The sequence below is a fragment of the Arachis hypogaea genome, chromosome 9 (assembly GCF_003086295.3).
Source record: "Arachis hypogaea cultivar Tifrunner chromosome 9, arahy.Tifrunner.gnm2.J5K5, whole genome shotgun sequence".
NCBI lineage: Eukaryota > Viridiplantae > Streptophyta > Magnoliopsida > Fabales > Fabaceae > Arachis > Arachis hypogaea.
Genome location: NC_092044.1, coordinates 6655492 through 6671467, shown reverse-complemented (window position 1 = coordinate 6671467; position 15976 = coordinate 6655492). Strand labels below are relative to the sequence as shown.

At 34.4% G+C, this 15976-nt stretch overlaps 3 protein-coding genes across 4 annotated transcripts; 2 read left to right on the top strand and 1 right to left on the bottom strand.

Annotated features, from left to right (window-relative positions):
- The first annotated feature begins 4734 nt into the window (after positions 1–4734).
- Positions 4735–7953, top strand: LOC112710157 (protein IQ-DOMAIN 6). The gene is made up of 5 exons (XM_025762275.3): positions 4735–4938; positions 5019–5273; positions 5959–6186; positions 6504–6617; positions 6815–7953. Exons 1-5 carry the CDS (start codon positions 4873–4875, stop codon positions 7517–7519), a joined length of 1368 nt encoding a protein of 455 aa, XP_025618060.1. The 5' UTR covers positions 4735–4872; the 3' UTR covers positions 7520–7953.
- A 453-nt stretch (positions 7954–8406) lies between these two features.
- On the bottom strand, positions 8407–11377 carry LOC112710158 (uncharacterized). The gene is made up of 3 exons (XM_025762276.2): positions 10968–11377; positions 9551–9647; positions 8407–8839 (listed from the first exon to the last, which is right to left on the bottom strand). The coding sequence occupies exons 1-3, from the start codon at positions 11215–11217 to the stop codon at positions 8767–8769; spliced, it is 420 nt and encodes a 139-aa protein (XP_025618061.1). The 5' UTR covers positions 11218–11377; the 3' UTR covers positions 8407–8766.
- Positions 11378–12084: 707 nt separating this feature from the next.
- Positions 12085–15488, top strand: LOC112710155 (protein MAIN-LIKE 2). Of its 2 annotated transcripts, none has more exons than XM_025762274.3 (6): positions 12085–12210; positions 12985–13092; positions 13268–13834; positions 13924–14088; positions 14167–14559; positions 15029–15488. In XM_025762274.3, exons 2-6 carry the CDS (start codon positions 13003–13005, stop codon positions 15236–15238), a joined length of 1425 nt encoding a protein of 474 aa, XP_025618059.1. In that variant the 5' UTR covers positions 12085–12210; positions 12985–13002; the 3' UTR covers positions 15239–15488. The 2 variants fall into 2 exon arrangements, with proteins under 2 accessions (XP_025618059.1, XP_025618058.1); XM_025762273.3 differs by having other exon boundaries at positions 13199–13834.
- Positions 15489–15976: the final 488 nt, after the last annotated feature.

Here is a 15976-nt window from a genome sequence, read left to right as displayed (position 1 = left end):
TAAAGAACACTCTACTATACAGATTAAAATTATATAGAAAGAGAATATAATTTTTTTTAGTTATTTTTTATTATATTATTATTATTTAAAGTATAGACCATAATTTTTCAAATATTATCTCATCCCATAAAAAAAAATTCGTAAACTTACATCTTTATTCTATAATTCAGCTTTTAGTAGAATAATGGGGTTATCCATTCTTTTCTTTGTGATGAAGGTAAGTATTGTAGCCATTAAGCACGCATGCAGTTAGGGATTGCGTCAGTGATGCGCATAATTGGTCTCACATTCTACATTCGAATAACATAGACCAACAAGGAACTTGGAACCCTGCATCTGCCTCTGTTACATGCGACTTATTTGCATTCAATTCACTCAGCATATCGAAGTCAAGATTTGGCTCATGTTTCCAAAAGACAAACCAAAAAGAAACCTTTTTTTTAAAAAGTGGATCAACATTTTGCTTGGTTCAATAATGACATAAAACCCCCCTTCATAGTCATGAGCTGAATTGACCAAATTGGCAAATTCTCATTGTGCTGCCAATGATTCTAGACACAATATTATTTTTAATCTTCTTTTTCACATGCTAAATAGTAATTTTCCCTTGTTAGTGCCTAATTCATGGGAATTTTACTTAATAAAGAAAATTTTTACATTCACAAGGTATGAGTTGTCTTACACCAAATTATGGCTTTCAGGAGTCCCATTCAACTCTACAATTGTCTATATATGAAAGCATGCATTGAATTATTTATTTAACTACCAATTTAGTGATCCGTTAATAGGAGTTTAGACTAGAATTGTAGAACAATTACATAACTTTAATTATTAGCTACGTGTTTGAAGGTGATTAATAGATTAGATGCACTGACTTTGGCATCTCCCATTGTCAAAGCTGGTAATCAGATTAGATGGAGAACCTGACTAATGTTTCTTACTCATCCTGCTAAGAGAATAGTCCAATCTTTAACAATGGGAATCTTAGGGTGCATGAATGAATTATGTTTTTATATTCATTTTAGATAATAGTTATTTAATTTTTAATTAGTCAATCGTCCTTGTTTTGTTAATATTTCGTCGTAAAATTATAGAAAATTAACTTTTGACTTGGCTAACTCTTCTCTTTTTTGTTAACATTATTTTTTTTGAGTGAAGTATTATTTTTATCTCCAACGTTTGGAATAAGTCTTATTTGTGTCCCTAACGTTTAAATCGTCCTATTTGTATCTCTAACGTTTATAAAAGTGATTCAATGTTATCCTACTATCAATTATACTAACAAATCATATTATATTTTTCAATTATTCTTACTTGGATGTATTCATTTTCAATTAAGTCTCACTTGGATGTGTTCGATTTTAATATTATACCCACTATTTGTGTTTAGATTCAATTATATCCCTAGAAAAGTGAATTATGTAAATATTGTAGGAATTAATTTTAACTTTTGATGGGTTATTTTTCGGAGTGGATCATCGATTCTATATCAGATATTTGGATTTTAACTTCAAGAAGAGATTTTTAAAACTCAAACTAAAGCGTTTATGATGTGTAATTGACGGGAGAATAATATTGAATCACTTTTACAAACGTTAGTGATACAAATAGGACGATTTAAACATTAGGAACACAAATATGATTTATCCCAAATATTGGAGACAAAAACGATATTTTACTTTTTTTTTTTAACAATTATTCTTGCTATTCACACTCATATCTATGTTCCCTTTTCGCTCCATCCCTTCTTTCTCCTCTCTCTCACTCTTGGTTTCTTCTTCCTCTATCTGTGCACCAGGTCTGGAATCGGCCTCAATGCCCAATGCCTGATTGGGTTTCGCAAGTCTCATTATCTATTTTATATTTTGACTTATATAAAGTAATATTAGTATTGATTTAAATAATAAAAAATTAGAGATCGAATTAGTTTTGTATTAACAGACATTGAAATAGAAATTATTCAATTTGGCAATGAAACTATTTGGAATAATAGAGAGTTACAATATTTTTTAAGAAAAATTATTTGTTATATGGAGAAGATTTTTTTGGTCTAAAATTTATGGTAAAGAGATGATTTGTAAAATAAATTATCTGGAGACTTTTATTCCTATTAATAATTCTAATGTCGAATGTATAAATTGTTTGGTGCTTAAAGTTAGAGATCCCTTTTAAATCTCTTAAGACTTTTTTTTTCTGCTTAGTTGTTTTAACTTTTAAATTTTAAATAAAAAAATAAGTCAATATTACTTATTCGTTGGAGTCTTAATAAAAATAAAATCAATATTATTCTTTTATTTGAAAATTTAAAATTTAATAAAAATTAATAGTCTAATATAAATAGAGTAAAATAAGATTTTAGTCTCTATATATACTAAAATTACGACTCTTACTCATAAGAGAATTGTTATTCAACCTCAATAAGAATTTAGTAGATTTTTATTGAAAAATATTAAAGCATTCCACATTAAAATTAGAAATAATAAATGATTATAGAGATCAAGAACCGAATCCAAATCAAAAATAAAAATCTTTCGATTATGTTCACAAATTCATATGCGCGTTCATCGATTCTTAGGTATCTTTTTCAATGATAAAGATGCTGATATTTTGAGTTTGATCGAAGTGGAGGAGCGAAGATCTCATCGTCATCATCCACATTGTCATTGTATATGATGGCACGTCCATCACCATTCCTCAATCGCAAGGTGTCTTTTGACATCAGAATTGGGACTTGTATGGATGGGAGTAGATTGTTGAAACATTTTAAAAAGTGCAAACTGCATTAGATTTGCCTATTTATTTGCTGATGTTTGTTGTTGTTTTTTTATTAGAGTAAACTGTTATTTCTATTTAAAAAAGTTAAAAATATTGATATATCTATTTATAGAAAAAAAAATTACTATTTATATTTATGAAATATGGGTTTCATACAACAAAATTATCTAAACACTAAAAAATTACATAAAAACTCTAAATTACCCTTATTATCATTATTTTTAACTTTTCATTGAATTCAGAACAGAGTGCTATCATCTAATACCCATACAACAAATCAATTGTCAAACTCAAACACGCTATGTGGAAAATTAAACAACCCTCACCTAAGCCAAATTCTGAGAGGCAGGAGTGAGCTTGTTCTGTTTCGGCAAAAGAGACATTAATTACGATATTTACTTTAAAGATTCAGTGATTGAGAAGCTGATGATGATGGTGACGTCGTCGGCAGCTCCTTGGAGTAGAAGAGAGAGTGATAATAGGGGCTGAGTTAGGGTTCGGTGGAGGAGGTGCGAGATTGGTGAGTGGCTCGCTAGCAGTGGTCTGAATCGAGAGAAAGAACGACTAGGACGGTGAGGGTGGCTCGGGTTCGTTGTAGATGGTGGAGACGATGGTGGTTCGTGGCAGTTCTGGCGGCTGGAAGTGCAGACGGCGATGATGACAGGGCTGTGATGGTGGTTCAGAGGTCTCTGGTTTTTGAAGAGGAAAGAAGAAGAGGAAGAAGAGAAGGAGAAGTGAATTAGGGTTCAGTGGTTTAAAACAGATGGCGAAGAGACAGAAAAAGAGAGAGAGAGCTCGCCGTGGTTTTAGTTCACAAAGGGGACTAAGGTGGTGGCGGCTGGCGCGGTGGCCCATCGACGGCAATAATTTAGTGATGAGGAGAAGGTAGCCACGTTAAGTGAAGAGATGAGAGGGAGGGCACTGTGGCTCTAGGATTGTTGGCGGCAGCGAAACAAGGGCTGGTGCGAAGATCTCCTTGTTGGCGAGGGCGAGACAGGAAAGGAGAGAAGGAGGGGTGGCCACGGTGAAAGGAGGACGGCAACAGATGGGGTTAGTGGTGGTGGTGGTGGTGGTGGTGGTAAGGTGATGAGCATATGAGAATGATGGAGTGGTTAATGAGGAGGAAAAAGATGATGTAGATGAATGATAAAGATAATTTGGAGTTTTTATGTAATTTTTTAATATTTGGATAATTTTGTTGTATAAAATCTATGTTTGATGAATACAAATAGTAATTTTTTTTATAAATAGATATATCACCGTTTTCAATTTTTGTAGGTAGAAATGATAGTTTACTTTTTTTTATTAATTCCCTAATTGGATTATAAGAATAAAAAAAGTTTTTAAAAAATATGTTAAGGTTAGCTATTATTTTTTTTAATTAGACTCTTGTAATAACTAATAAGTAATGACTCAATACCTTAATTGAGTTTATTGTTAAAAATGCTAGAAGGTCAGTTTTTTTAGTTAAAAATAAAATAAAATAAAATAATTTTAACTCAAATATAAGATGAATGGAAAAAATGATCGATTACTTAATAAAGTAAATATTTATATGCAGATGTTTATGTAAAATTAATAATTAAAAAAGTTAAATAATAATTTAATTAAATATATTAAATTATTTAATGCTTCTCATTTCTCAATTAGTATACAACCGGACCGTTTAACATTTGTTTAACATTTGTGTTTGATAATTATGAGATGAGTTTTTCGATTTTGAGGTTGGAATTTGAAGCCCATTGAGCTGAGAATATTTGTACGAGATATTCGCGTTATACGGCACCGTTTTCACCATTCAGAGGTCGCATTCATGAAAAGGTCAACTCATAGCGGTACACGTAAGGTGTAAGACAGAGAAAACAAAAAGAAAAGTCCTCGTATCCGTTATGTTCTGTTTTTGTTTCTTTTGGACACTTTTTCGCACACATTTCAAATTTCAAAAAAACTTCTCTTTCATTCTTCTCATCTCCTCTTCACTCTTAAGTCTTAATTAAACCAACCAAACTCAACAACATTTTGCATTCTTCACATTTTTCACAACCCCATCAATAAAAATCTGATCTTTGTCCTTTGCTCTCAAGTTTTTTTTCTCAAATGGGTGGCTCAGGAAAATGGTTTAAATCACTCATATCTCACAGAAAGCCCTCCACCAGCGATCAAGTTTGCAACTTCATCACAATCTTCTTCTTTGTGTGTGTTTGGTTATGCTTTTGTGATTCTTATTTATCATTTTCTTACAGGAGAGGGGTGGTGGTGGTGGTGATAAGAGCAAGAAGAAATGGAAGCTATGGAGAAGTTCTTCAGAAGGGTTTGGTTTTGGATCCTCGACGAAGAAGGGTGACGGTTCTCACAAGGCTTTTTCTTCTTTGGTGGATGATGAAGTTGCTTTTAATGCCGCGGTGGCAACAGTGGTGAGAGCGCCCCACAAAAATTTCATGGTGATCAAGCAGGAATGGGCTGCTATACGCATTCAAGCTATTTTTCGAGGCTTCTTGGTAAGTCACCGTGTCCACACGCTTTGATGTTTTTGATCAATTTCAAACTTTTTGTATGATGGTGATCCTGATGCTCCTTGTTCTTCGAGGGAATTTTTATTTATTTTAGTTATTATGTGTGTTTAATCTTGATTTGTTTAATATGAAAATCATTGATTTGGCCTCACATCTATTTAGACTGTAGCCTTAGGGGACACTATTGCGTAAAAAAGGCAAAATCTTCCAATCCATCAATGCATTGAAAGTTTGAATTTTTTTTTTTTCCTTTAATCACAACTCTCAACTTCTAATTCTAGTATCTTTAACATGCAATAGTTAGTTGATGTTAAATTACTAAAATTCCGGATCAGGTAAGGATCAGGATTCCTAAGATCACAGCATGATCTTTTGCAGAAGAATTACTAACTAGATCCTAATTTTGAATGAGTTCAACCATGGTAAGACTTTGACCTATTGAAGCTTAGTCCATGGTAAGACATCAAGCCACAATTTTTTCTAGTTTCCTAAGGAATGCTTGAGGACAATGTTGGTGGGGTTCGATTTGACCAGAGAGAGAGGTAGTTCATAGTTGCAAACTTGATCCTTGTGTTAGTATGTTAAACTTGTGTTCCATGTTATTGTATTTGTATTTCTCTTACTTGTTTATTTTGAGTTTTTTACCTTAATTATGCGATGAATGTTGCAGGCAAGACAAGCTTTGAGGGCGTTGAGGGCAGTGGTGAGGCTGCAAGCTATATTTCGCGGAAGGCTAGTGAGGAAGCAAGCTGCTGTTACTCTAAGGTGCATGCAGGCTCTTGTTCGAGTTCAAGCTCGCGTCCGCGCTAGGAATGTGAGGAACTCTCCAGAAGGGAAAGCCGTGCAGACACTATTAGATCAGTACCGCAACCAAGCTGATCCTATTAAGGAGGCTGAGGTATTGTAAAAGCTTTTTAAATTCCTCCCCCCAAAAAAGATTCTCTAATGGAGAAAAATACTCATGTCATCCAAAGATATATATACATAACACTCAAATTAGTCCTGCACTGATCTTAAATGTCAATGTAGTCTCTCTTTTTTGAAATTGATATAAATTTTTAGTTTTCTTAGACATCAATTTGTTCTAATTGATGCAAATTTCTTTCAAAACTAACATCTTTCGCGGATCACTTGGCAGTTGGCACATTTGTTCTTGTATGTTTGGTTCCAATTCAAGTTGATATTGAGATGTTTCAAATGTATGAAAATTTTCAGGACGGCTGGTGCGACATTCCAGGAACAGCAGAGGAAGTTAAAGCAAAACTTCAAATGAGGCAAGAAGGAGCAATTAAGAGGGAGAGAGCAATGGCATACTCAATGTATACCAAGGTAATGTATTCGAGCTAAGAATTTAAATATACATGTGATGAGATTCAAGTTACTTTCAGAATTCAAGAAAGTTTCAAATCATACTACTAACTATCCATTATAATTTCCATTATTCTAGATTTCTATTACTTAATTCGATTAAATGGTGAACGAAATACAGTTCATTACTTAATTCGATTAAAATTGTTTGCTTTCAGCAATCAACAGTGTGTGCTAGTCCACGCTCGAGAGCTTCCAAGCCAGTCACACCTCTCAAGCAAGGCAGCCTAGACAATAAGAGCTCACGATTGAGCATGTTAGAGCGCTGGATGGCAACAAAGCCATGGGAGAGCAGGCTAATGGAGGAGAACAATTTCGGCTCGCTTGACATGACTCCAGTGTCTGGAAAATGTGATGATCTTGTTGCTCCCTTCAATTCACATCAACAAACCTTCAATTCACATCAACAAAGAGGCTTATCCAAAGCAAGAAGCAGCGGTGCAATAACAAGAATTTCTTCCAAGTCTCTCACAACTACTCAATCAACTCCATCTTCTTCGGGTGTTAGCTCCGAATGCATGTATGATGATAGCCCTGCCTCAACCTCTTGTACATCTGGATCACTGCCATCGATCAACAATGTTGTGGACGAAGCAGCAGAGGATAGAAGTGTTAATAAACCAACCTACATGAATCTGACAGAATCAACCAAAGCTAAACTGAAATCTTGTAGGTGTTCCTCTCAGAATTCAAAGAGACTCTTAATGGATGACTGTCATTCTCATTGCTCAAGATCAGAATTTCTAAATGGAGACAATAGAAGCAGTTGTGGATCCTATCCTTCAGTCAATTCGTGGAGGGATCTCTACGCAACACCTTCAAGAGCAAGTTATCAGAAACGCTTAAATTCGGATGATAAGTAAATTGACATTCCAGTGGCTGGTGATAAAAGGATGTTTGGTTTAGCATTCAGAAAGCTTTGAACCATGATTCAGGAAAAAGATTGTCTTTGATGATAATGTTTGCTTGAATAAGGATTCTGGAGTTTTGAAAGCTAAACCAAGCATGACATAAGTCTGTTAGAAGTGTGTTCTTTTGATGAGTCCAACAGCTTGTTGTTCATTGTCACCTTTAATGTGTGCACAAGTTCACATGTGAAAATTAGCATTTTGTTTCAAGTTTTCTGTTTTAGGAAAAAACTTATGTTTGCCCTTTTTTCTTTTGAAAAAAAAAAATCTGCAAAAGATGAAACCCTCCCTTCCCTACCTCAAATTACTAGAAGCTTGTGTAATTTTGTTTGGATGTAAGGATGACTGTGTGTATGTTGAATGAAATGGAGCCCTGTTTTCATTGTTAATGTTCACTTTCTTACTTCTATTTCTAAGAAATATTTTGCCAATGATGTGAATGCACTGGACTCAGTGTAGCGTGATACTAATACATGCTCACAGCGACACAAGATTCAACATCCATATCATTTTTCACGATGTGTTTCAACTTCCAAGCCTTTACCACCTGTTTCACTTCCTTGCCAGAGATCTCTGTTCTCTCTCTTTTTTTTTGACACCAAAAAAGAGAACATGCCTTTAGAACATCCTCAGCATATATCATCGTTTGGCTCATCCTAAATTGTTTGGGTTTACTAGAACATGATATTAGCATCTACAAGCAAGTTTCATGACTATTGTTATTTTCATGTCTTGCATGGCTCTGGGGGCTATGGCTGAGCCATTCTTCTTCCAAAAACTATCACATGAAAAATGGCCATTTTATCGAAAAGCGTGTACAATTTTAACTTTTAAACTACACATTTGGAAATGAAAAATGTTCACACATCAATACATCACCATGATCGTCCATTCATCTGATACAAGTCTAGTCCAATAAGAAAAGGGAGACCCGAAAAATGAAATCACTATCGAATTTGTCCATTCTAGACTTGCAAATTATTGCATCTATATTCGAGAATCACAACCACAATATAAAAATATCCATACATAATAGATGCCTCAATATTTTGCTCATTTGCATACTGCACCAACAAACATCCCCAGTTCCCCATCCCTGTTCAAAAGAGATCTGAAGATAACAAAGTTCAGCATCTTTTGCTGGATCATATCATGAACTGCACTAAGTTCTAAATTTGATGTCTTGCTCCAAGTCAACGACGTTAAGCTGTAATCCTAAACCTACCCTTAGCTATTCTTCTTGCAATTACTCTTCTGCCACCCTTGGTTGCCTTCCTGATCATGTAGAAGAAAAATTATTTCATCAACACGGCACAGATCTGTTGAGGATACTTGAGTGAATTTTCAGAAACAATTCTAATAAAGAAAATTTTAGAAAGTAGTATTGGACCAACACTAGATTGGTTGTGTGAAAGACAGGCTTGTCCACTTACTAATGGTCTCGAGTTGAGCCACACATAGTCACATATGGAATGGATTCTCGGAAGGGTCTAAATAACAATGACAAACACAATAAAAAGAGGTAGTACTTGGCAGTTGGGAATAGTAACATACACCAGGTATGCCACCTTATGTGGTCATAATCTAAAATGTTATACTTATTTAACCTTTTGTTTTCTTAGTTAAGAAAAACAATTGGGATGATATTAAATGCCCCCCATGGCCAATATCAACCTATGCTTGCCCAAAAACAGAGCAATCACAGTCTAGAGACACAAGCAACACAAGGAAAAATATTACTCAATGTGGTGTCATATTCCATAAAACAATTTGCATACAACTGAAGAATTCTAACAGATATATGCAGAAGGACATAGAATGAAATTGAACGATGTATCAAAATTCAGTGACAATCTACTTCATCCAAATTCTTTGTGTATGCATCATTAGCCTTAGCATAGAGTATGTACATTCATGTGAAAGAAGAAAGGATAAATAGTCATATTTTCCCATCTCTATAAAGGAGACATACACAAAAGTATTTACCGAGCAAAAAAACCATGATTCCTCTTTCGTCTAATGATGCTAGGTTGAAATGTCCTTTTGGGGAATAAAATCATTGGATCATCTGAAGAAGCATCTCCTACAGAACAGAATAAACACTAATTAGAAAGAAATCTTTTAAGCTGGAATAAGTGTAACCAACTGCTTTAAAATTTTCAGAAAACAAGTGTTAATGTCAACCTAGTGTGGGAAATATACTTCTGAATAGATATGCAAAGCATGACATGACAATTGGAGTGCGTGATAAAGGCTAATTGGATCACCAATGTGACATTATTCCCTTTTTTCCTTGATAAGAACTCCTTTAACCCCACTTATCTCAAGGCTTGCAACCTAAACCAACAAAATAACAATAACTCAATGACTTTAGTTCCACGAGTGCTTCCTCATAACAAACACTACGTTGACATGAAGATAATGAGAAAAAGCGTCAGTCTTTTCTTCCCAAAATGCAACTGAAGCCAAAGTAACTGTCATCCAAGGAGGCATTACCCCATCTGCTTGGTACACAAAAATTATTGTTGTCGAAGAGATGGCACAGCTGCATGCCTCTTATCTTGGATGAATATATAAAATTTGTATTTGAGTAAACCAGTGATACACAATCCAGCTCCAGGTGCATATAGATTTCCTTCTCTGTTCTATCAAAAATGGATACTCCTTTGATGCACATACCGTCAACATAAATCCAAAAAAGCCAAACTATCAGCAGCCTATTTTCCACAATATCTTGCCTTAGGTGGTATTAAGTATGAACATCTTCAGATAAGACATGTAAAGGCTCTAGTTATGAAATTGGATCATATGGATGATAGTCTTATAGCTAGAGGTACATACATGGAGGAGGGAGACCGAACAAAACATCAAAAGAAACTATTAACAGAGATCTAAAAAATGAATGGTTTAAACATTGGTATGATGTATGATAGTACGGTTGGCATCATTTGATCAATGTAACTGAGAGCACACAAAGTGGGACAAGGTTTATTTGTTGCATAACAAAAATAAAATCCCCAAAACTTTAGCATTGAAGATCCTTTCTCATATACTTTGTCTTAAAAAGCACAACTAAAACCCAGAATTGAAGTGATCCTCTTCTTATCATATCTTTTCATCTTCAAGTGACATTTCGACCAACCACAAGCCACAGCAGGAAAAACCAGAGTCAAATATTTCTAGTCTTCTAGTTCTAATCAAGCTGAACCGATTAGAACAAAATGTGTACAAAATGAACAAATTAAACGATGAAAAAGACTGTAAATGAACAAAATGTGTTGCAGAACCGATTTTATCCTTCGATAAAATAAACGAACCGAATCAGAATTCACATTTCAAATGAAAATGAAGTGATAGAGAAGAAGAAGAAAGAAAGAAACAGTTGATAGAGAGTGAAGTGTACCATTTGGTAAGAAGAAGCGGAGAGAGGGAAGGCCGCAGGGGTAAACGAAACCTTCGGTGTAAAGCTTCTTGATCGATTCGGCGTCGTTTTGGGGAAATTGTGGAGAGCTCGGGATCCTAGTGAGGGAAGGGAATAGCTGCGGCGAGATTTGAGGGTAATTGAGATGCGGTAGTGGAGTTTGATTGAGAAGCGATTTCGAAATCTGATTTAGGAGAGAAGCTCCGCTTCTGAGAAGGGTTTTCGACGCCATATTTTAGTGCGTGGAGTTTCAGAGAGCCAGCGATAACTAAACCCTAGAGAGTGTTGCATCGAAGGAGACGATGAAGAACAAAGAAGCTCATTTTTTTTTTTGGATGATAGAACAATTGGGCCCAATCGGGCTGTGGTCTTGGACCGGAATGGTCCAAAGCGGAAGATTGGACTTCTACATTTTTTGTCTTTTGCAAAGAAAAAGTTTCTAGAGCAGACTATTTTTTAATCAATTTTAGCCAATTTCACTTCCTTATTTTTCTTTCCCACGCTTTCATTCACTCATACATACTAAAAATGACTTACTAAATCGGTAACTATATATTTATATATAAATATATATTAATATAATTTTAACTTATTTTTAATGTATATTTTATATTTTAATATCTATTAATTTCAAATAAATAGTTTGAAGATTTTTAATGGTGTATTAAGTATCTAACGTTTTAATGTGATAATTTTTTATTTTGATTTTTTTAAAGTCACTAATAGTGTTGTGATTTCAACAAAGAAAAATAAAAAAAGAAAATTGTGAATGTAAAAGATAAAATCTTATTCTTTAAAAAATTAGCTAAAATTTATTGTTAAATAATTTATTCTCTAGTTAAGCTTAAAAGAGAATAGTGAGATTAAAGAAATATTGATGTTATATTTAGTAGAAGAAAAAGATCATCTTTTGTTACAATTAAATGTGTTTAACAAGATTATAGCTTGTTTTAGAAAAATTGAGGACAACAGAATTTAATTATAAAAACTCATCTTTATCATCTTACATAAAAAAAATTTAAAATTTAGAATTTCATGTATTTTATTGAAATCCTTTACCCGAGAAATATTAAATATTAGTTTTTATTTATTATTGTATTTTTATTTCTCCATTTTCGAAACTAACCATGATAGTTCAGCTGGGAAGAATAAACAACCATCTTCATTCTTCAATCGGAGAGTATTATCGGTATTGGCACCACCCACCACTTTTCCCTCGCCTCAGGTTCTCTCTCTCTCTCTCTCGTATTGGATAAAGTATTGGCTTTTTTGTTGTAGGGAGTTTGGATTATTGACAGAAACTAGATTGCCTGATAACAGTTTAGGTCCATAATTTACTGTTGTGGCTTTCTGGGTATGTCTGATTGATTCAATGTTTTTAAAAGGGAATGCATGCCATGGAATTTGAAACTTCTAGTGATTTTGTTGATGGGCAATGAGAACTATTTACTGTATAGTTTAGAGAACTGTGTGAGGGATTATGCTTGCTTAACATGTTAATTACCAGCAACATGTGGGGATTTTCATGCTTCTTTTTGTTAAGGGGAAAACCAAAAGGTTATGAAAGAGGTCCTTATTACTTGTGAGGGAATCGTGAAAATAGAGTTGGCTGAGTTTTAGCATTGTAACTACTTGCAAGCTCTAGGAGTAAGGAATGGAGATGTTCTATGGCATGAGATAGTAATGTCTTGGAGGTTAAGAACTGATCATGCCATGTCTCAGGGGAATTATTCTGGATGCGTTTTACTGAGTGATAGTCAATATTCAAATTGAGTAGATAAATAGATTAATGCTCTGAGGCTTAGGCAAAATTTACAATCACAAATTGCTTGTCAAACTAAAAGGAAAGTTGTCTTGGAATATAAGGTAGCAGTGCACTATCATTGTGATTCATGAATGTTGCATGGATATAGATCCTTGTGCATATATCTTTGGTATTCTTCAAGTCAACGTTAATGCTAGCAAGTTAATTCCATAGCTATTAATGTATCATGGACAGGTTCTATTGCTTTTCTAAATGGAGGTCAGTGAAGATCCTGGGCCGATTGATAGTCATGTACTTTATGATCAAGATAATCATGTTTCTTCAGCAATATGGGATGGACAGGTGGATGATGGATTTTATTGTAATGTTATGTTATGTTTTGTTTTTAAATTTTCGTTTTAGTGGCTAGTATAGTAGTATGATCATATTATTCATGCCAAATTCATAGGAGCGTGGTGTTCTTAGATGTCATGAACACACTTCAATGCTTGATCAGTGGAAGCTTATGCCTATACAGATTAAGTTAGTTGAGAAGGCTGGCTTTGGCTACCTGAGGTTACTTCCTCCAATGAGTCTTGACAATGCACTAATAGCTGCTTTGGTTGAGCGGTGGAGGCGAGAAACGAATACCTTCCACTTAACTGTTGGAGAAATGACCATAACCCTTGAAGATGTGGCGCTGTTACTTGGATTGGCTATCGATGGAGAACCTGTTATAGGCCCGATAAGCGCACCAAGTTCAGTTTGTGAAAAGTTATTAGGGAGAGTACCGGACGACCTGAATGGTGGAATGGTGAAGCTTACCTGGCTGAAGGAGTTCTTCTCAGAGTGTCCTGAAGATGCACCACCGGAAGAAATTGAGCGCTGTACTCGTGCTTACCTTCTATACCTTGTTGGCAGTACAATATTTTCTACAACGACGGGGAACAAAGTCCCCGTTATGTATCTTCCTCTGTTTGAAAACTTTGAAAAGGCAGGGAAGTTTGCATGGGGTGCAGGAGCATTGGCATTTTTGTACAGAGCACTTGGCAATGCCTCCCTTAAGTCTCAAAGCACCATTAGTGGCTGTTTAACTCTTGTACAGGTTACAAACATTACTTCCATTACTATTGAGATTTTCCTCCCACATTTTTGGTTCAGTTTGAGTACTGACTAGATTTCTAATCATGTTAGTGTTGGAGTTATTCTCACCTCAACGTTGGACAGCCAAAATTTAATCAAGAGCCTTATATTAACTCCTTTCCATATGTGCTTAAATGGAGAGGGAAAAGTTGTACCCGGACAAAATGTAATGTATTATCCTACAGAAAGGCTTTAGATTCTCTTAATGCTTCTGACGTAAGTCCTTAATAACGTGGCTTATTTCGTAAATTGTGTAGAAGGCGAGAGTAAATCTGCTTTAGTTTTAATGCACAGGTCCATTGGCTGCCTTACAAGGATATGGACTATACGACCATACCAGAGGATATAAAATCTAGTCTGATTTTACGGGCTTCTAGGACAATGCTGTTGTGTTTTGATAAGGCAGAAAGACACCTTCCAGATCGATGCTTAAGGCAATTTGGCATGCATCAAACAATCCCCAAAGATATAGAGCGGTGGGAGAGGAAGGGTCGTATAGTGGATCATGGGATCGATTTAATAGGAAAAATGGACTTGGCTATCAAACAATGGTCAGAGCGTTGGCATACTATTGCCAAAGGTGTTGATATTGTTGACGAGGACAGGTATATGCAGTGGTACCAGAAGATTACTCGTAAATTCATTGGAAGAGTGACATCATCTCTCGAGTCAGAGTATCAAAGAACAGTAAGTCTTGGCTGAATTATTTATCATTACTCATCTTTCACTTGAATGAAACTAAAGTACTAAACCCTAGAGTTTATCTTCAGGAAAAAAGTGGTGTTGGATAAATGAAACTAAGTAAAAATTATTAGTCCCATAAGTTCTTATAAGATACTTTTACAAGTTTAATTTCTACACACTCACTTTGCAAAACTCTTTTATACTGACATCTAATGCGGAAATTGCTGTCTCATAGATGATAAAAATGGTTTCTTTTTGAGAAGTAAACTGTTTTTGTCTATATGACTACACTTAATTAGATGTCAATGTAAAAATATTACATTTAGAATGTATAGAAATTAAGCTCTATTTTTTTCCCTTAAAAAAGGAATTTGGTTTTCTAGTTTTCCTCATAGGCTAACAAGTCATTTGTTTTAAGGTTTTACTCCTTAAAAGAAGATATGCTATGTATCGATAACTAAATGTTTTACAGGTTACTGCAATGAGGGAAATTGCAAGCATTGCTGATTTAGTCTCAACAGAAGGATTGGATTCTTATAATACAGAATTGCTTAATGGGGTTAAGAACATTGTGCATAAATGTTTAACTGAGCAAATCGACGAAACACCAAAGGAGAAAATGACAAAGAAAGGTAATCGAAAACGGAGGCAAAAAGACCACCTGAGTGTGGAGTATGAATAGAACCATTATAGAGGAGTTGCTGAAGCTAATTCTTACTTTGGTCACTAATATTTAGAACTTAGGGGTAGAAAAGGAGCTAAGATATACATTATACAATCAAATGGTCAACACCATTTTACCAGAACATATAGAAGATTATGAAATTTATTATTAGGGAACACAGATTTGAGACATTGGGATGCAGATAGTTAACTACTGTAAAGCTCCATGTTTCAATGTTATAGGCGTTTGTTAAATGTTTTATTGTTCATTTCCTTGTTCTTTTTAGTTTTATTTCCTGATTTGGAATGTGTGCAATTACTAAACCGAATTGGTGTTATTACACCAACTAAGCAACTATCATCGGAGTCGGAAGATTCGAAGGTGGAAGGAGATACCTAAACTTGCAAAAAGATCAAGATTGAAAATGAAATTTGAGAATTTGGATGCAAATATTTTGGAATCCCTTTTAGAGTCTATCTAATAGAATAATGCCAATCATATGTTTATTTTAGTGAAAACATTGTCTTTTCTTGAGTTGTTATTTTTTTTTTTAGTTCTTTTCGATTATGTTTAGAATTTTTTAAAATATAAATTGAAGTTATTTGGTTATTACTTGTGGTTTTATTTTTAATTTAATTCACACCATTGATATTCTAATAATTTCTAATTTAATATTTAATATCATAAAGTTATAAATTTTTTTTGAATTATTGTTGATACAATTAAGCTAGTTATTAATTTTTAATGTGTACTTAT